This window comes from Protopterus annectens, chromosome 9.part0, assembly GCF_019279795.1.
Source record: "Protopterus annectens isolate FY-2018-M chromosome 9.part0, PAN1.0, whole genome shotgun sequence".
In the NCBI taxonomy this organism is placed as follows: domain Eukaryota; kingdom Metazoa; phylum Chordata; order Ceratodontiformes; family Protopteridae; genus Protopterus; species Protopterus annectens.
This window is the reverse complement of record NC_056743.1, coordinates 1,112,561,723-1,112,583,303: the sequence shown is the minus strand read 5'-3', so window position 1 is coordinate 1,112,583,303 and position 21,581 is coordinate 1,112,561,723. Positions and strand designations below refer to the sequence as shown.

General features: G+C 44.3%; 1 protein-coding gene across 1 annotated transcript in view; it reads left to right on the top strand.

The window, feature by feature from the left end:
- Positions 1-21,581, top strand: part of ITGA5 (integrin subunit alpha 5) — an 805,866-nt gene that overhangs the window by 347,977 nt on the left and 436,308 nt on the right. Inside the window, exon 11 of the mRNA XM_044083969.1 lies at positions 20,327-20,379. Within this exon, the coding sequence (XP_043939904.1) occupies positions 20,327-20,379 (53 nt within the window). The remainder of the gene's footprint in view (positions 1-20,326; positions 20,380-21,581) is intronic.

Here is a 21,581-nt window from a genome sequence, read left to right as displayed (position 1 = left end):
TTTAGTATAATCAGGTTGAAAGAGCAAAGTCTGTCCATGAGTACACTGCTCACAAGAGGGCATGGGTCTGGTTCTGTACAACTGTGGCATTGGCCAGCATCTCTGAGAACCTCCCTCAGAAATGCATGGGCACTGAAAAATTGAATCTGATGAAGCGTTAGGAAACTGATGACATTTTGAGTGATGCCAACAGTTTCCTTAAGACAGGAGACACTGAACTCAGTGAAGCTTTCACAGCAAATATTTTGCTGTTGGTTTTGTCCAGTGGCTTGTTACTGCTCCATAGGCCCCATTATTTTTAATTCATCATATGTCCTCAACTGAAGTCACCATGAAAGTTGGTTCTGGAGCTACTTTGAAGGCCTTGGCTGCTGGCAAACTGATTAGTGGGGAAGGTCATGGCCTCTACTTACTCCTTGTACAAGTGGAAGTTTCTGAAGACCAGGTAAAAAGTCTTTTGTCACCTGGCCATAACCCAAGACCTCAAACGAGGTCTACAGCTTTTGCCTCTTGATTTCTATGTGAAGACCAAACCGGAGTCCCATAATTTGCATTAACTTAAGCTGGGCAGTTTCTTATCACAGTGCTTCTTTGTTAAAACTGTACCAGGTCCTTCAACTCTGAAGTTCAAGGAGCCAGCTCTGCATCCCTATTGTGTCAGGGGGTGCTTTCTAGGAAGAGAAGGGTAGAACCTGTGGAGAATTATGGTAGCCTGGACTCTTGAGGCAGGTAAGCTGTTCTAGGTGATGCACATACCCCCCCCCCCCCATGTAAAACTCTGACAATGAGCACTCTCTATTCTCTGCCTCATAGAAAAAGGTTCCTTCTCTGGGGCACCCTTCGTATGATGAAAGTGGAATTCCAGTAGAAGTCCCAAGGAATACTGAAGTCCAGTTAAGATTTATGGGCCTGCCTGAGCCAAAAACTTGCAGTTCCTCCAGTTGTAGATTTAGCAGACCTGACCAGTCTTTTCAGAGCTGATTTCCATAAGTTTCACAGGAGTCCTTTGGCTGATCAGTTGTGGTGTCCCTGGATTTCAGAAAAGTGTCCTCTTGGGCTCCATCCAGGAATCTTATTCCCTGTGATAGGCAGTGTGTAGAATTCTTGACCATTGCAGGGGTGTGCAGAGTGTTTGTTCTACATCTGCCTTCAGAGTATTGAACTGACAGACCCATATTAATACAGCAGTTTTCTGTTGGATGAGATAAGGGCTAAGGCAATGAGGAGTCGCTGGTAAGGAGCTGAGATGAGAGATACTGGAATTATGCAGCTGTTCCTCTTAGGTTGTAAGCATGGCACAGTATGTGTGGATGCATACATTATGCAGGGTGCATTCTTTAGAGATGGACTTGACTCAGTGCACCCCTGGATAAGGAACTCCTCTTCAGACCCCATGCTGAATGTGTCTTTAAAAGACTGGAGGAAAAGAGGACCATGCAGTTTAGCAGTTTTGTTTGTCATTTCCAGGCACCTAATGTCCCCAGGAATTACTCCTCAGTCATGACCCCTCCACTGCATGCAAGCCAAAAGCGAGCACATCAAAGAAAAGTCTAGGTACAGAAAAAGACAAGCCTGGTGTCATTGGGACTGACCCCCAGAAGGAAAAGCTTTGACTGCCCCTTCTTTCCCTCCCAAAAATCTTACCCCAACCTTCCCCTGACATAAACCTGAAAAATCCTGGAGGAGAGGTAGAAGCTTAGGATCATTTGTAATAGAGCGTGCATTACTCTGTGCCTTGAATATCCCAAGAGAAGGATATATACTGCAATTTCAAAGCAAACCAGAGATGAAGGGGGTTCTGCTGCATTGGTAAAGCAAGTAACCTTTGATTTGCATCTGCTGGGCCACTGAGAAAGTATCCAAAGTAGAAGAAAACTCGCACTTAAGGTTGATGTTTGTGCCCAGAAACAAAGGCACATGGGTACCTCTTTTGGGCCTTTCAAGATAGCAAGTTCGTAATTACTTTAGAATTAAAAATACTGCCATCTGAAGGCATACTATTATCTCTTCTTGTCATCCTAGACCTAAAGGATGACTGTCTGCATATGGCTATTGCCAGGGCCTTCACATGGCAAATTTTTTTTTTTTTTTACAAAATGACGCCCTCCAGTGAAATTGAAAGCATATATTAGGTTAAAGACCATCCATGTCTGTAACTACCTGGATGTCTGTGATCCAGGCAGAACCAATGGAGAACATTCAGAAAACTTTGGCGCTCACTGTTGCATTTTTCAGAGACTGAGTAATTACCCACCCCAAAGTCAAACTTTTTGGAAAACTTCCTTCCACACACATGACAGAGTACTTTTCCCTGACCCTCTTTTCTCTGCAAACCCTAGAGAGAAGATATTGCTGTTAAAGGAGTTTCTCAGACTTCTGGGTAGATGGTTTCATGCATATTTGTGCATCCACCCTCCCCAACAGAGCTACACAAGAGAAAGTTGCAGTGGTGCCAGCATTCTCTGATACTCAAACCTGTCTTTCGTTTCTGGCTTGTATATAGAAAGAGTAGACTGCAGCAGTGAGTGTACTAAAACATCTAAAATTGTGATAATTTTTTAACACAACTGTACTCTTCCTCATTAAGGCAGCCCATTTATGTCCTGGAGATGTGAGATTCTTGCACCAGCAGTGAGCTGTCATGTGCAGTGATCTTTCACCCCCACTCCACACACCCCTAACCCCTCCCTGTGATTGTCAATGGTACTCTGTGAGTAAATGTCTTCCTAGGAAAATGCATACACATCACACGCATTGCAGACCTAGTGACCTGGATGTGTCACTCTAGTCAATAGTGTTGTATGCAGTGCACTTCCCACTGCTACATGGGTCAGCACTGCAGTGGACCTTATTGCCTGCTTCGCACCCCAAGATGGGTGAGTCAGCATCATGCGATCACCCCCAACCTTTTTGCTGATAGAACTTGGATACATTTCTGAATACACGCCAAACCCATTTATCCCACTGAACTGGACCCTTAGCATCTTCCCTTCCAAGATGTTCATGGTCCTAGTGCTCTGTCCCCAAACATTGTTTGCATCCACTTTCTCTGTAGTTATTCTTAATTTCCCATATACACAACCCGAAAATCTGCTTAGATCTATGCTGTACTGAAGCCAACAAATCAAGGCATGGCTGCAGTCAGCAAAGGAGTGCTTTCTGTCCATATTGGTATTCTATAGTCTCATTACTGGCTGTCTCTGCTAGGAGTACATTAGGTGCTACAGTTAACGTAAAATCATATCTAAGACATAAAGCTCCATCATTATCTTGCAATTAAAAAGGCAGGCTATCTTTCTGTTGTTGGAATCATCTTACTCATTGGCACCCTCTCCTACAAGATGTTTATTCCGAGTAATGCAGCCTTACTGTGCCTGCTCACTGTAAAGAAGTTTTCTAGATCTGCTATTTTGTCTGAGTCCTCTACATTAACTCTGATCACACCTCTGAATTCTGCAACTTGTGTGAACAAGACTTTTCTGACCTTGGTCCTTCCATCTGGAGTTTCTGCCTTCTAACTTATGCCTCATCACTTCTTTTGTATTTTCTCTTAAACTGCTGAAATTATATTTTTAATAATGATGCAAATGTTTGGGTTCCCCTAGCAACATTTAACCCTGTATCTCTTTGTAGAGATTTGCAGATGCGTTACCCTTGTATGACTAAAATTCTTGTAATTTGAGTAGTGCAGCAATCTTGTCAGTATTTGTGTACTCGTGAGTAGTGCAGCATGCATGTCCGTGTTTATGCATACTAGTGAGTAGTGCAGCGTGCATGTCCGTGTTTATGCATACTAGTGAGTAGTGCAGCATGCATGTCCGTGTTTATGCATACTAGTGAGTAGTTCAGCATGCATGTCCGTGTTTATGCATACTAGTGAGTAGTGCAGCATGCATGTCTGTGTTTATGCATACTAGTGAGTAGTGCAGCATGCATGGTGTGTTTGTGCATACTAGTGAATAGTGCAGAATGCATGTCTGTGTGTTTGTGCATACTAGTGAGTAGTGCAGCATGCATGTTGGTGTGTTTGTTCATACTAGTAAGTAGTGCAGCATGCATGTCGGTGTGTTTGTGCATACTAGTGAGTAGTGCATGTATGTCAATATTTGTGTACTCCCTGCTTTGCACTACCCCTTATCCCACTCCAAGATCACTTTTATTTTCTTACTATACCTTCCTGATGGTACTTCCTCCTGTTATGATAGTAAGTTTACTAGAGTTGCTCACTTGTCAACATTGTGCATAAGTGAATGTATCCTTGTCCTTCTCTTGGTCCTTCATAACTGTTTACTTCATATTATTGCATTTTCTGTATACAAGTGCTGTTGCCAATAGTATCTTCCTTTTTAAATTATGTACAATCACATTGTATGGTATTGTTTAATATCTTTGCATTTTGTGTTTTCTGATTGTATTTGCCTTATTTTTACATTACTTTAACAAGTTTGTGACTGAAATGGAGCTCAGTGGTCCATTTTATCTACTTGCTAAGCAAAGTACATGATCTTGTCCTTACCACAATCCCCATCAAGAACAGTTGCTTGTGCACTAAGTAGTGTAGGATATGACTGTTTGCTGTTCTTGTATTTGTACTTGTATGGGTAGAGTCCAGTGAAATTTAATGCATAACCCTAGCACTACTGCAGTCCATGAGCAGTTTTTAGCACATGACTATCTTATTCAACACTGCACTCTAACTTAAAAAATTGGCAGCTGCACATGTTCCTTTATTCCTCCCTTTTATTCACCTCCTTCATACTGCAGTTTGTGTGGGAAGCTAACATTTTGTCTTCCTGGTATCTATTCCCTCTTTAATAACTTTGGAGTAACAAGGGAGTTATTGCTCCTTATGTGGCCGTTATTTGCAGCTTACACACCTTAATGCTCTGTAAGGACAGTAGAAGCAGTGACATTATGGATGCTGATGCCCAGTTGGATAAGCTGACAGAATGAGGTTAGTTGTTCCTGCCAGATGGATGCAAATCATTTGCCCATATTTTTTTCATAAGAGAAACAATGTATGCCAACTTGGGGAAATTAGAAATGCATTTTAACTTTTCAGTGGAACAGTTTGCAGGTTGACTCTTAAACCTGTAATCCTCAAGTATAGTCCTTACTCTTAAGATTATAACCTAAAGTCCATAGCACTAACAGTGTGGCAATCTTCAGGGTAAGTAAGTTGGTTGTGCTACTTTTGTGGTATAATCATGGCCAATTGTGCTTTGTAGATGTTCTTCGTGTTTCACTGTTGCAGTCATTACATTTGGGTAATCCTGCTGGCAGGTTGCCCTCACTCAGCCTGAATTCCAAAGTCCTGGATCCTGCATTGGCTGCTGTTGCCCCTTCCCTGACGTCAGGGGAATAAAAGATAGTCTTTCTTGCCGCGTGGTGCCCGAAGCAGAAGCAGTTCACAAGTGCTGGTCGGCCGACCCCTGAGATTTTCGTATTTGAATTTCAGATCCGAAGTCTTCAATAAAGCTAAGTACCCCGTTGGGGAAACTTTTTTTTCTTGCTCCAGACCGATGTCAGAAAAAGTAAATAATTGTATTTCTTGTGGAAAGCAAATAACTCATAAGGACTTTCATTCTTACTGTATTCCTTGCCTAGGCCCTGATCACAACGTTTCTGGTTGTAGGTTTTGTGCTAGATTTAACCAGCGCACTATTAAGTGTCTGTATGATTTTGCTTTAAACTATTTTGGACGCCAGTTTAATTATCCAGAAATGTCGTCTGATAGCCATCCGACTACCAGAGTTCACAAAAAAACGCAAAGAAAAGGAGAGACAACAGAGGCCCAAAACCGATGACGAAGCTTCTTCTAAGCCACTCGCTGGTTCTCAGTGAGGTGCTTTCGCAGCCCCTGATGCCCGCTACTTTAGAGTCGCAGGCCGCTACCGACTCCCACGTGGAGTCGGCCATGCCACTGGAAACTCAAGGTATTGGAGCATTGGATACTATTCCTTTAGATAGGTCCGGAGCCGCTGAGCAGGCTCCGGCTTCTGAGGGTGTATTCAGACCTAAGCATCTTTACATCAAACTGACTTCAGCTTCAAAGACAAAGGCTAAAGCACCTTCTAAAGCAAAGAAACAAACTCAAGAGCCATGTGGACAGGCCTCTATGCCCAAAAAACAGATGCTCAAATGGCCGAAGACTTTATTACCTTGATCAGGGGTTCCCATCCCCCTCCTGATAAGAGGCCTAGGCAAGAGACTGACTATGAATCTTCAGATCAGGTTTCTATTTCTTCTGATTCCTCTTCTGAACAGGAATACCCCCCCCCCCCCAATGAGGATTCTGATGCTGAAGAATCTATTCCTTCAGCTTCTCCTCCAGAGGACTATTCTTTTGGGGAAACCTTGCATACCATGAGGGAGCATTTCCACTGGGAGAGCCAAGATTATTCAGAATCTAAGAAAAGGCTCAGATTTTCTTTTACTACCTCAGCACAGACCTCTTGCTATTCCACCTGTTCTAGACATTGTAGGTGGTGTATTTTCAGATTCCGGCCTGTCTCCTGACTCTCTACCTCCTGCACCTGCCAAGCCAGACAGATACTACAGGGTTCCAGACTCTCATAAATTTCTATATAAAAACCCTGCTGCTGACCCAGAAACTATATCTCAGGGTCCCAAAGGGGTCAAGGCTTCCACTGCAAAAAAACCCTGTCCCCTCTGATAGGGATTCTAGGGCACTGGACAGATGGGGGAAAAAAATTTACACTTCTGCTACCTTGGCTGTAAGGGCTTTAAATTGTCAGTTTCATATGCTTAAATATCAGCAATATTTAATGTCACTGCTTAAACAGAAAATGTTGACAAATTTTGAATGTTCTGATAACAAGGAAATGCAGGATTTATTGCATGCAGCTGAACAAGTGGGAAAGCATACTTTGCAATGTGGTTTTGTTTCACTGGAGGCCTCATGCAGGGACGCAGTTACGGGTTCTGTCATTAGAAGGCATGCTTGGTTGAAGGAACAGAATCTGCCTGATCATGTTAAAGCAAAATTATTGGATGCTCCATTACAGCATGATACTTTGTTTGGTGTTAAAGCAGAAGAGGTGTTGAAGAAAATGGAGGATAAAGCAAAATCCGTGCAGACAGTTAAGGATTTCCTACAGGTACAACCACCCAGATTTAGCAGGAATTGGCCTACAAAGAATTGGTACTTTCCAGTGACAGACAGGCCTCAGAGGCAGATACAGACGTCCCAGGGGCAGATCCCAGCCCCAAGGCTCATACAGGCCTAAATAATGGGGTGCTTCTACCTCCCAAAAGTGGAGAGGACAAATCACAACCATACAGGAAACTGTCCCAATGACTTTCCTCTGCCAGAACCAAGCGCTTATCTTTTGGCAGCCCCCTTAGGGGGAAAACTAACCCTTTTTCCACCAAATTGGCACATGATTACTCAGGACAAATTGGTCTTGAACATAGTGTCTCAGGGCTACAAGTTCCACTTGCACACCCTGCCAAGAGCAAAAGGTATGCCAGACCTGCCACACAATCAATGGGCAGAGGCACAAAAGCAAGTTTCATCCCTCATGGACATGAGGGCCATTCAGCAAGTACCACAACAACAGCAGGGACAAGGATTTTACTCGAGACGTTTCCTGGTGCCCAGAAAGGACAAAGCCTGGTGACCAATACTGGACCTGTCTATTCTAAACACATTTCTGGACGTTCCAAAATTCAAAATGTTGACTTTTCAGCAGCTACTGCCCATGCTGGGCAAGAAGGCTTGGCTTGTTACTTTGGACCTAAAAGAGGCATACCTGCATGTCCCAGTCAGACAATCTTGCCGAAGATACCTCAGATTCATAGCTGGCTCAATGCACTACCAATTCTTTGCACTGCCCTTTGGCTTATCTACTGCGCCCAGGGTCTACACCAAATGCCTGGCACCAGTAATTGCATTTTGCAGACAGAGGAATTCAAATATATCCTTACTTGGATGACTGCCTTATTCAAGCAGAGAACAAAGACATTTTAGTACAGCATCTGGTATTTGTAAAAAGATTACTAATTTGCCTAGGTTACACAGTAAACGAAAAGAAATCAAAACTAGTACCCTCTCAAGAGATAATATTCCTGGGTGCAAGCTTAAATACAACTGCCCAAATGGCTTATCTCACCCCAGACAAACAAAGACAACCGACTTCTTACTTCAAAATGTTGGCAACAAAGACCCAGTTATCTCCAAAAAAATTCTACAGGCTTTGGGCTTCATGGCATCCCACATACTGCTAATTCCATATGCTAGACTGCATATGATGAAACTACAATGGTATCTAAAAAGTGTTTGGACTCAACATTGCCACAGCCTGGAAACATTAATTACTCTCATTCCCTGCCTGCAACAGGAGTTTCGATGGTGGGCACAGGCCTGTCACCACAACAAGGGACAGCCATTCACTTTACCCACAGCCAGGCAGACACTAACAGATGCATCAGATTATGCCTGGGGGGCCCACATGGCAGGAAAATGTATTCAGGGCACATGGCCCGCAAGCCAGATGCATCTTCATATCAATCAAAAAGAGATGCTAGCTGTTCAGAATGCCCTGACAGCTTTCAAGGATCTACTTCATCCAGGACAACTACTAATAGACGGACAATAATACAGTCATGTGGTACATAAACAAGCAGGGAGGCACACATTCCTACCCCCTCTGCAGACAAGCCATGACTTTGTGGGACACAGCATTGACTTATCAAGTGTACCTGCAAGCACAATTCCTGCCAGGAAAAATAAATACTCTGGCAGATGAACTAAGAAAGCTCATGGATCCCCACAAGTGGAAACTGGATCCACAAGTCTTCAGCATGATGACAAGGAAATGGGGATGCCCAGACATAGATCTATTTGTCTCCCCTAACAACTGCCAACTACAGAAATTCTGCACAAGAATTTACCACAAGCAAGCATGGAATGTGGATGCCCTAGCCTTCAGCTGGAAAAACCTAACAACATGTGACTTCCCCCACTGCCTCTCCTCCCCAAGGTATTCCTAAAGGTCTGACAAGAGAAGCCAAAAATGATACCGATTGCCCAGACTGGCCATGCCAGCACTGGTACCCAATCCTAAAGAACTTGTCTCAAAGACCAGCCTGGATATTACCTTAAATTTCTCACTTACTGACCCAACAAAACAATCTGATCCTGCACAAGCCACATCAGTACCTTAAATCTGGCAGCATGGTGGATAATGTAGCCATTCATAACACTCCACTCTCCAAAGCTGTAATGGATGTTATCTTGGAGGCCCAGTACCAGAAAAATCTTGTGCAGAAAAATGGAAGCGATTCTGTGCTTGGAACCAGGAACAAGAAATTGACACGTTTGTACCAAATATTCCTCAGATTTTACAATGTTTAACTGAGATGCTGGACAAAGGCCTATCCTTTTCATCGATTAAGATTCATGCCTCTGCCATCTCAGCCCATTACAATATGGAACCACCTATTTTTTCTCATCCATTACTAAGGCAGTTCCTCAGAGGGGCCAAAAACTTAAGACCCCCAAGAAGAGCACCAATACCTGCATGGGACCTAAATTATGTCTTGGAAAAACTCGCACTGCCTCCTTATGAGCCAGCCTCAACAGTGGATATTAAATTCTTATCCTGGAAAACAGCTCTGCTCCTAGCAATAACCTCTGCAAGACGAGTCTCTGAGGTACAGGCACTCATGACTGTGGAACCTTTTATCATTTTCCATCCAGACAGGGTTTCTCTGAGGATGAACCCTACATTTATGCCTAAGGTGGTGTCCAGTGTGACCCTTAACCAAACCATTCACTTGCCTACCTTTTATCCAAACCCACAGAGCAAGGGTGAGAGACTTCTGCATTCTTTGGACATACACAGACAGCTACGCTTCTACTTGGACAGAAGTAAAGCTTTCAGAAAGACTGAGCAACTCTTAGTAGCATATGCTGCAGGATCACAAGGAAAGGCTATTTCAAAACAGACTATTTCAAAATGGATAGGCCATTGCATTTGTTTCTTCTAGTAACAGCATGGCAAATAAGTGCCTAAGGGCATTTGTCCTCATTCTACCAGAGCAGCAGCCACTTCAGCAGCCTTCCTCAGAGGAGTACCAACCAAAGACATCTTAGAGGCTGCAACTTTGAGTTCAGTGCACACTTTTACAAAGCACTACCACTTACCTCTCTACTCTAAATCCAGAGCAGGCTTTGCCACTGCAGTTCTGCAGGGCCTCATAGCCTCTCCTAATCCTATTTAGCACCAGCCTCCCTACCTTAGCTTTGGGATTCAACCCAAGAGTAATGACTGCAACAGTGAAACACGATGAACATAGTACAGTTGTGTACCTATCATAAATGTAGATGTTCGAGTGTATTCACTGTTGCAGTCCAGGTTACCCTCCCACCATCTCCCTTTCATTTGCTGGGTCTTATCTGTACTTCTCTATTCTGTACAACCTATGTGATGTATTTGCTTGTAGATGAAGGAAATGTTTATCTTGGTGCATGCATGTTTTTTGGCATAATCTATTTGGCATACCCTTTTTGGGGGCACCTGACGTGGGGCAAGAAAAACTGAAGAAAATTGCATCAGCTGCATCTTTTATACTCCTGGCGCACTGAGGCGACAGCAACCAACGCTGGACCGGGACTTTGGAATTCAGGCCGACTGCGGGTAGCCTGCCAGCAGGATAACCCAAGAGTAATGACTGCAACAGTGAATACACTCAAACATCTACATTTATGGTAGGTACACAACTGTACTTTCTAAATATCGTGTCACAAGGCTACAAGTTCCAGTTTCATACCCTGCCAAAGGCAAACGGCTGGACAGATCTGCCAAAAAATCAGTGGGCGGAGGCACAAAAACAAGTCTCATCCCTCATGGATATGAGGGTCATTCAACAAGTACCAGAGCAGGAGCAGGGACAAGGATTTTACTCGAGACTGTTCTTGGTACCCAGAAAGGGCAAGACTGAACCCATCTATTCTGAACACATTAGTGGATATACCAAAATTCAAAATGTTGACTTTGCAGCAGCTTCTGCCCATGCTGGGCAAGAATGCTTGGCTTGTGACTTTAGACCTAAAAGAGGCATACCTGCATGTCCCAATCAGACAATTATGCAGAAGATACCTCAGATTCAAGGCTGGCTTAACGCATTACCAATTCTCTGCACTTCCCTTTGGCTTATCTACTGCGCCCAGGGTCTTTACAAAGTGCCTGGCACCAGTAATTGCATTCTGCAGACAGAGGAATACAAATGTATCCTTACTTGGACAACTGTCCAATTCAAGCAGAGAACAAGGACATTCTTCTACAGCATCTGGCATTTGTAAAGAGACTTCTGACATGCCTAGGGTACACAGTCAATGAAAAGAAATCAAAACTAGTACCCTCTCCAGAGATAATATTCCTGGGTGCAAGCTTAAATACAACTGCCCAGATGGCTTATCTCACATCGGACAAACAAAGGCAACTGACTACCTATTTCAAGATGTTGGCAACAAAGGCCCAGTTGTCTGCAAGAAAAATTCTGCAGGCCTTTGGCTTCATGGCATCCTGCATCCTACTAATTCCATATGCAAGAGTGCGTATGAGGAAACTTCAATGGTACCTAAAAAGTGTTTGGACTCAACATTGCCGCAACCTGGAAACTATGATTACACTCATTCCCTGCTTGCAACAGGAGTTTTGATGGTGGGCAAAGGCTTGTCACCAAAACAAGGGACAGCCATTCACATTACCCCCAGCCAGGCAGACCCTAACAACGGATGCATCAGATTATGCCTGGGGGGGGGCCACATGGCAGGAAGATGCATTCAGGGCACATGGTCCTCAAACCAAATGCATGTACATATCAATCAAAAAGAGATGCTAGCTGTTCAAAATGCCCTGACAGCCTTCAAGGACCTACTTCATCCGGGACAACTACTGATAAAGACAGACAACACCACGGTCATGTGGTATATAAACAAGCAGGGGGGCACACATTCTTACCCCATTTGCAGACTAGCCATGACTTTGTGGGACACAGCATCAACTTACCAAGTACATCTGCAGGCGCAATTCCGGCTTGGAAGGAAAAAATACTCTGGCTGACGAACTAAGCAGAAACCTCATGGATCCCCACAGGTGGCAGCTGAATCCACAAGTCTTCAGCATGATAACAAGGAAATGGGGATGCCCGGACATAGATCTATTTGCCTCCCCTCACAACTACCAGCTAAAAGATTCTGCACAAGGACTTATCACAACCATGGAAAGTGGACGCCCTATCTTTCAGCTGGAAAAACCTATCAGTGTATGCCTTTCCCCCTCTACCTCTCCTTCCCAAGGTACTCCTAAAGGTCAGACAGGAAAAGCCAAAAATGATACTGATTGCCCCAGACTGGCCTCGCCAGTACTGGTTTCCAATCCTAAAGAACTTGTCTCAATGCCCAGCTTGGACCGTACCTCAGTTACCTCATCTACTGTCCCAGAAAACCAATCGGATCCTGCACAGCCAACTCAGGACTTTAAACCTGGCAGCATGGTGGATCATGTAGACATACAAAACACACCTCTCAGTAAAGCTGTGGTTGATGTCATTTTGGAGGCCAGAAGACCTAGTACTAGAAAATCTTATGCTGGAAAATGGAAAGAGATTCTGTGCTTGGAACCAGGCACAAGGAACTGATTCAGCTGTGCCAAATATTCCTCAGATTTTGCAATACTTAACTGAGATGCTGGACAAAGGCCTATCTTTTTCATCTATTAAAATTCATGCCTCTGCCATTTTGGCTCTTTACAATACACAGCCGCCAATCTTTTCTCATCCCTTATTAAAACAGTACCTCAGAGGAGCCAAAAATTTAAGGCCTCCTAGGAGATCACCAATGCCTGCATGGGACCTCAACTATGTCTTGGAAAAACTCACTCGGCCTCCTTTTGAGCCAGCTGCTACTGCTGATATAAAGTTTTTATCTTGGAAAACAGCTCTGCTCCTAGCACTAACTTCTGCAAGACTAGTTTCAGAGCTACAGACACTCATAGCTGTGGAACCTTTTATAAATTTTTTTATCCAGACAGGGTCTTTCTGAGGACAAACCCAACATTTATGCCCAAGGTAATGTCCAGTGTGGCTCTTAACCAAACTATTCATCTGCCAACTTTTTATCCAAATCCACAGAACAAGGGGGACGGAAGTCTGCATTCTTTGGACGTACACAGACAGCTTAGATTCTACTTGGACAGAACCAAAGTTTTCAGAAAGACAGCAATTACTAGTGGCATATGCTGCAGGACCACAAGGAAGGGCCATCTCAAAGCAGACTATTTCAAAGTGGATAGGCCACTGCATTAGTTTCTGCTACTTACACCATGGCAAGCCAGTGCCTAAGGGCATTAGGCCACATTCAACCAGAGCTGCAGCCACTTCAGCAGCCATTCTCAGGGGCGTACCAACCAAGGACATTTTACAGGCTGCTACTTGGAGTTCAGGGCACACCTTTACAAAGCACTATCATCTGCCACTCTACTCTAAATCCATGGCAGGCTTTGCCACTGCAGTTCTGCAGGGCCTCAGCTGCTCCTAATGCTGTTTAGCTCCAGCCTCCCAACCATAGCTTTGGGACTCTACCTAAATGTAATGACTGCAGCAGTGAAACACGAAGAACATAGTACAGTTGTGTACACTTACCATAAATGTAGATGTTCGAGTGTATTCACTGTTGCAGTCCAGGTTACCCACCCGCCATCCCCCTTTTCTTCTGAGGGAACCTATGTGGTGTATTTGCTTGTAGATGAAGGTAAAGTTTATATTGGTGCACGTAATTATATATATATATATATATATATATATATATATATATATATATATATATATAATATATAAATAAATTTTGGCTACCCTTTTAGGGGGCACCTGACATCTGGGGCAAGAAGAAAATGGTGTTGGCCGCATCTTTTATACCCCTGATGACCTGACGTCAGGGATGGGGTGACAGCAGCCGACGCAGGACCCAGGACTTTAGAATTCAGGCCGACTGAGGGCAACCTGCCAGCAGGATTACCCAAATGTAATGACTGCAACAGTGAATACACTTGAACATCTACATTTATGGTAAGTGTACACAACTGTACTTTTCTACCTTCGAACTAGAAATTGCACAGGACGTACCATATGCAAAGAGAAGAAAAGGTAAATGGACATCACTGCTGGCCCCAGATGACACTTTTGGTCACAGGAGCATATTTTTAAAAAAAATTGTGGATTCTACTACTGGGACACCAGTGCTGTGGCTATCTCTAGGTACTGCTGTAAAATTAAATTTCTAAAAATTGTATCCTCTGTTTGGCAGGTGGTAGATACTCAGACCATTTGCAAACTGCATTTTGGATAAACTGGTCAAGGGGCCATTTGGATGAGTACAGGTAACTTTGATGGGGATGGGTTGTGCAGCCTTCCACCTAGTATCAGCTCTGGGTTTGCTGCATCCTGGGAGCAAGGCAAAGGTCTTTCTTACACTGGCTACCTTAAACAGATATATTTTTAGCAAAATCGCCTATTCACTGCCAACAGTGCTGTAGCCTACCCTAGTGTTTCACCAATTGAAACATTTGATTTTCTTCATGTTTTACTGTTGCAGTCATCACCTGTGGGTTAACCCTGCTGTGGTAGCCCTTCGTTGGCTCGAATACCAGAGTCAATTGTTTTTGTGTGCCGGCTGCAGTCGCCTGCAGTCTGATGTCAGGTCATCAGTACTATAAAGCAAGGCAGCCAACATTATTACAGCAATCTTTCTTGCCGTGGAGACCATAACAGAAGCAGTTTGCATGACTGCCAGTTGGTTGCTACTAGAAATTGAATTTCAGCAGAAAACATTTAAAGCTAAGTACCCCGTTGGGGACCCTTTTTTCTTTCTCTAACCGATGTCTGAAAAAGTTAACAGTTGTCTCGCCTGTGGAACGCAGATCCCACACAGAGACTTTCATTCTTACTTCATCACACGTTTCTCTTTGCTGGATGTTCTTCGTGTTTCACTTTTGCATTTCATTTGGGTCATCTGCTTGCAGGTAGCCCTCAGTCGGCATGATTAACAAAGTCTTGGGTCCTGCGTTGGTTGCTGTCCCTTCTTCCATGACGTCAGGTCATCAGGGGAATAAAACATGCAGCTGGACCCAAGACTTTGTTAATCACGCTGACTGAGGGCTACCTGCAAGCAGATAACCCAAATGTAATGACTGCAACAGTGAATACACTCTAACATCATCTACATTTATGGGAGGTGTACACAACTGTACTTTCTGTGCCCCCTTTAATGCGTTAACCATTCGCTGTAGAGCTTCAAATTCCAATATGGCGTCCAGCAGCCAACAATCTGTCGACATTCTGAAAAAACTTAGAGATAAAGATAGAGACAGGCCACACAAGGCTAAGCCTTCTGACAATGCTACCACTAAGCAAGTCATCAGTTCTCTGGAATTTAGTGAGGTGCTTTCACAGCCCTTGATGCCTGACCCGCTTTCTATGCAGGCCACTGTCGAGACCCTTTTAGAGTCTGGTATGTAGTAGAAATCTACTTTGTCTTCTGAGCCTTTGGCTGTCTCTGCCTCTCTTGGGTTGAGAGCTGCGACGCAGGCACTGGCTTACGAGGAGGCCTTTTGCACTACCAATTCTAGACAAAAACGGACATCTTTGCATCTGACTGCTGCTTCTCAGAGACCGACTGATTCTCTCAGGCCTAGAAGCCAGGCCACTCCTAGGAAATCTGCTTCTAGCCACACCATCTTGCTACTGCTCCCCCACCCCAAGCTCAAATGCTTAAAATGGCGGAGGATCTCCTCTCCCTTATCCGAGGGACTCTGTCCCCCCACTCCAAAAATGAAAAGACATCCTTCTCCAGAAATCGACAGACCAAGAGTCTGAGGAATCTGATTATTCTGCTTTTTGAAGAGTAGCAACATTCCTTAACTGTTTGAGGATTCAGATGCAGAGGAATCCATCCCTTCTGCCTCCCCTGCAGAGGACCTCTCCTTCAGGGAAACCTTTCACTCCCCCAGGGAACTTTTTCATTGGGAATCTCAAGACTTCCCACAGTCAAAGAAATGACTTGGGGAGTTTCTGGACCTGCCCCAGCACATCCTCCTGGCCATCCCCCTATTTTGGAAGTGGTGGATGATTTCCATGAATCCAGATTAGCCCCTGATGCCCTGCCTCCTGCTGTAACTTAACTGGGCAGGTACTACAGAGTACTGGATTCTCACAAATACCTGTACAGGAATCCTGCTGCAGACCCTGAGGTCATTACACAGGCAACCCAAAGGAGCGAAGACTAGTTCTGCCAAGAATCCTCTTTCTTCTTACAAAGACTCCAGAGCTCTGGACAGATGGGGTAAGAAAGTCTACACCTCTGCAACCTTAGCTAGCTGAGCACTCATTTGTCAGTTCCATATGTTAAAATACCAACAACACACTTTGGAACAATTAAAACAGAAGATTGCTATCTCTCCTGATGGTGCTAACTCAAAAGAGCTGGCAAAATTACTACACTCTGCTTGTCAAGTGGTCAAACGATCATTAAATGTGGATATGACGCCCTAGAAGCCTCTAGCAGGGCAGCAGTGACAGGATCTGTTATTAGAAGACATGCATGGCTGAAGGAACAACCTCTCCCTGATCATGTCAAAGTCTAAACTTATTGATGTACCCCTAAATAAGAAATGCCTGTTTGGGGAAGAAGCAGAAGAGGTGCTTAAAAAGATGGAAGACCAAGCAAAATCTATGCAAACAGAAATATTTCTTTCAAGTTCAACCTTCCAGATTCAGCAGGAACTTTCTCTCTAAGCACTGGGACTTCCATGCACCTAGCAGACAAGGCCAAGGTAAGCCCTGCAGGGACAGGCCATTCAGGCCCCTATCCCAGGGTCAGCAAAGAAGCGAAACAATGGGCCACTTCCATCTCTAAGGCAGGGAGTTCTAAGCCAAGCCTCTATGGCAAGCACTCACAATGACACTCCCTCCCCCCACTGCCCTTTGGCTTATCTACTGCTCCCAAGGTATTCACCAAATGCTTGGCCCTGGCTATAGCGTTCTGCAGACAGAGAAATATACATATTTACCCTTACCTGGACAAGTGCCTCATTCAGGGAGAGTGCAAAGAAAAGTTGCTCCAGGACCTTCTCTTTGTCAAATCACTTCTAACTTCCCTAGGGTTCACAATTGGTGAGAAAGTCAAAGCAAAACCCCACCAGAAAAATTGTTTTCCTGGAAGCTGTGCTAGACACAGCAACCCAAATGGCCTTCCTATCCCCAGAAAAGCAGAACTTCCTGCCTCTCTCTTTCACTGAGCTGGCTTCCAGAAGTTACCTCACTGCGAGGAAGTTCCTGCAAGCCCTGGGATACATGGCATCTTGCATCCTTCTCATCCCTCTTGCCAGGCTTCAGATGAGAAAACTTTAGTGGTACTTACAGAACCTTTGACTTCAGTGCACTCAGTCCCTAGAGACCACTCTCCTTCTGATCCCTTGTGTAAGGGCTGAATTTCTCTGGTGGGCAGAAGCCTGTACCATGAACAAGGGTCTTCCCTTCATCCTCCACTCTTTGGCCAGACTATCACCACTGGCACCTCAGGCATTGCTTGGGGTGCTCACCTAGCAGACAGGTGTACCCAAGGGCTTTGGAATGCCCAGCAACTTCACTTGCACATCAAAATGATGGCAGTGTAAAAGGCTCTAACTTCATTTCTTCCAATCCCATTTCAGGCCAGGGGTGGCCCTTATAAAAACAGACACCACCACAGTAATGTGGTACATCAGCAAGCAGGGGGGCAACCAATCTTACCGCCCTGTGCAGGTTAGCCATGAGTCTCTGGCGTACAGCCACCTCCATGGGGCTACACCTAATTGCCCAGTACTTACCAGGGATCAACAACACACTGGCGGACCACCTAAGCAGAAAATTACTGGACTCCCACGAATGGCAGCTCCACAGAGAAATCTTTCTACAAATCACTCAGGAGTGGGGGACCACAGGCGTGGACCTCTTTGTCTCTCACCTCAGTCATCAGCTGCACAAATTCTGTACCAGGGAGCATCACCTCCTAGCATGGAAGGTGAATGCCTTGACCTTCCCCTGGAGCTTCCTCTCTGTGTACGCATACTCTCCTCTGCCCCTTATTCCCAAGGTTTTGATCAAAATGAGAGGAGAGACCAAAGGCCATCCTCATTGCTCCAGATTGGCCCCGACAGCATCGGTACTTTTTATTACGCAGTCTGACCTTACAGCCCCCAAAGCTGCTTCCCCTGATGTCAGACCTCTTGATCCAGGAGAGGGGGAAGGTACTGCACCCAGACCTAGAGACACTCAAACGTCAGCATGGCTTGTACACTAAAACTAACAAGGAGTCCCCTGTTAAGCAAACCGGTCCTGGACATCACAGAGACCAGAAGACCCAGCACAAGAAAATCATATGCAGGAAAATGGAAAAGATTCTGCTCCTGGAAACAATCAAAAGGGGGCAGTACCTCCCAACCTTCCATTCCTGTCATCCTGGATTACCTAGCAGAGCTGCTCAATAGTGGCTTCTCTTTCTTCTCTATTGAAATCCATGCCTTGGCCATCTCTGTACATTATGATTCAGACCCCCCCCTCTTCTTTCATCTTTTGATTAAGCAATTCCTCAGAGGGGCTTCTAATATCAGGCTTCTGACACCACCCTGGGGACCTGAATTGTGTTAGAAAAACTAACCTTACCTCCTTTCAAACATGCCACTTCAACATAATTGAAATACCTCTCTTGGAAGACTGCCTTCCTATTAGCCATCACCTCAGCCAGAAGGGTCTTGGAACTTCAAGCTCTCATGACTGTTGAGCCCTTCATAAATTTCCATGCAGGCAGAGCCTCCCTGAGGACTAACCCCTCCTTTATGCCCAAGGTGGTATCTGATGTGACCCTTAACCAGGCCATACACCTTCCCACCTTCTTTCCCAACCCTCAAAACAAGGGGGAAAGATTTCTACACACTCATTAGATGTGCATGGACCACTCCGATACTATCTGGACCGTACTAAGCCATTCAGAAAAACAGACCAGCTTCTTGTAAGCTTTGCCCCAGGGGCAGAGGGAAAGCCCATCTCCAAACAAACCCATTTTCAAATGGATTTCACATTGCATCCATTTTTGCTAGACTACATGGGAAACCCATCCCTAAGTCTATCTGTACCCACTCCACTAGGGAAGCTTCCACTTTCACTGCCTTCCTCAGAGGAGTACCTACCAGGGACATCTTGGAAGAGACTACCTGGATCTCTGTCCATACCTTTACAAAGCATTACCACCTACATCTCTTTTTTTCCTAGTCTAGGGCAGGGTTTGCCTCTGCAATTCTGCAGGGCCACCTGACCCATACCTAGGACTCAACCTATCCTTCCAGCTTTGGGAATCCTCCCACAGGTGATGACTGCAACAGTGAAACACAAACATAGTACAGTTGTGTACACTTACAATAAATGTAGAGGATTGAGTGTATTCACTGTTGCAGTCCTAGTTTCCCTCCTTCCAGCCCCCATTTAACATCTTCCCCTAGGGCAGCACAAGCTTCCCAAGGTGGCTTTTAGCCACCAGGACCACTTCTCTCTTTTCCCTTGTGCTTCTGACAGGTTAGGGCAAGAAAAACTGATGTAATGATGTCGGCTGCCTTGCTTTATAGCACTGTTGACCTGACGTCAGACTACAGGCGACTGTAGCCAGCGCACAAAAACATTGACTCTGGTATTTGGGTGACCTAGGGCTACCACAGCAGGGATAACCCACAGCTGATGACTGCAACAGTGAATACACACTCTTAACATCTACATTTATGGTAAGTGTACACAACTGTACTTTTTTTGATACTGATATCTTGAGTTGGGCACTAGTAGCAGCACCCCACTCGGCGCACACACAAAAACTCTTCTAGGAATAGTACTGTCCATATTTGCATCTGTCTGGCCTAATATCCTCACTGTTTTGCTACTTGAAAAAGTCTTCTGATCAAAGTTTATTTGTATTATTTAGTAAAGCTTACAGTTCTGCTGCTGAGATTTTTGTTGGTCTGGAATTGTGCGATTGTGTGCATTGCATGTCTTTGAACCTTTGGAAACCTGCTGTACTTGAAAAATGACAAGTCAACAGAGGGATGGAAATCAGTTGGGGGGGGGGTAGCTGGTTGAGATGTAAGCCAAAGAGATGGAAATCAGTTGGGGGGTAGCTGGTTGAGATGTAAGCCATCAAAGTATTTTTTCCTTTGAAAGTGGTGTCAGTAGTGGGATAAGTGTCTCTTTACTGTTCTAAAATTCCTTGTTTTCCTTCCAGATGGCGTCATATTTTGGATATGCAGTTGCAGCAACAGATCTTAATAATGATGGGTGAGTTTACTCTTGTTTCTGAATATTAATTTAGTCGAAATGAATTAAAAAAAAGTTTCAACAAAAATGGGAATATGAGTGTACATGGTATCTTGGCAGGTGATAAATTTTGGAAGTGCAGGGGCAGATCTTTCAACCAGAGTTAAGCTGGTTTAAATCTCACACAACTTTTCAGCACTGAGCTAGTCCTGAGAAGGACTTAAGGTTGTTGCTTTGGTAACCTCAGCATTAACCAGCCTCTCTTACCCACTGGATTTGAAGGTAGGTAAAACACCTGCAAGAAAGAAGCTTAAATAGGAATGCAACTATGTAACGATCCAAGTTGGAGCAATCTTTAGCAAAAAATGTGCTGAACTCTCCATTGAAGTTAAATATCCTTTATTGTGGAGATGGATGAGTACTTTGTTACAGTCAAAACATGCAAACCTTCGGGTTCTGTACACTTGTTAAGAATGGGCATGGAGGTGTGCTAGGAGCGGTGACATCTCATTGACTGGAAGGTCACCTATTTCAAATTGGTCTGCAAATCTATACCTTTATTTATATATCAGGTAGTTCTGACCAGCAAGGAGTGAGCTTAGCTATCACACCTGCCATGGTGACAAATCCCTCTACACCTTCGCAAGTGGCATAGACTTAATACCAGTAGTTGACATCTGAAATTGTAAATTTATGAATCTATACTACTAGCTAAAAAGTCTGGTCCCAGTAGTTTCAAATAATCTTCAGATCCATCCCCCAAAAAAGAAAATATGTTGTCTTGAATGAGAAATATAAAACTTATGGAAATATAGTACTAACAAACACTGGAGAGAAAAAAATACAAACAATCTTCCAGTATATTTGTGCTTTCTTGCCATAAGATAAAAATGTTTATGAAACATTAGTAGCACCTTATGTAGTCTTGGAAAGCTGGTTGGTAGATGGTCTCCTCCTGCCATTTCCCTATTGCTGTTTGCCCAATTGTGTCATGGCTGTCCACATAGCTATACCTGTGACTTGTTTGAAAAATTGGTTGGGGAACATAACATTGCTTGAGTAGTAGTTGGAATAATGAGCTTGGTAGTTGCGCTACCCTATCCTTGTAGGCCTCTCAGCCTGAATACAGTACACAAAGGTGATAACACACTCCAGCCTGAAGCTGATAGTGGAGCAAGGTCTGTTGTAGTATAAGTGATACTGACATGAGGAGGGGGTGTTGT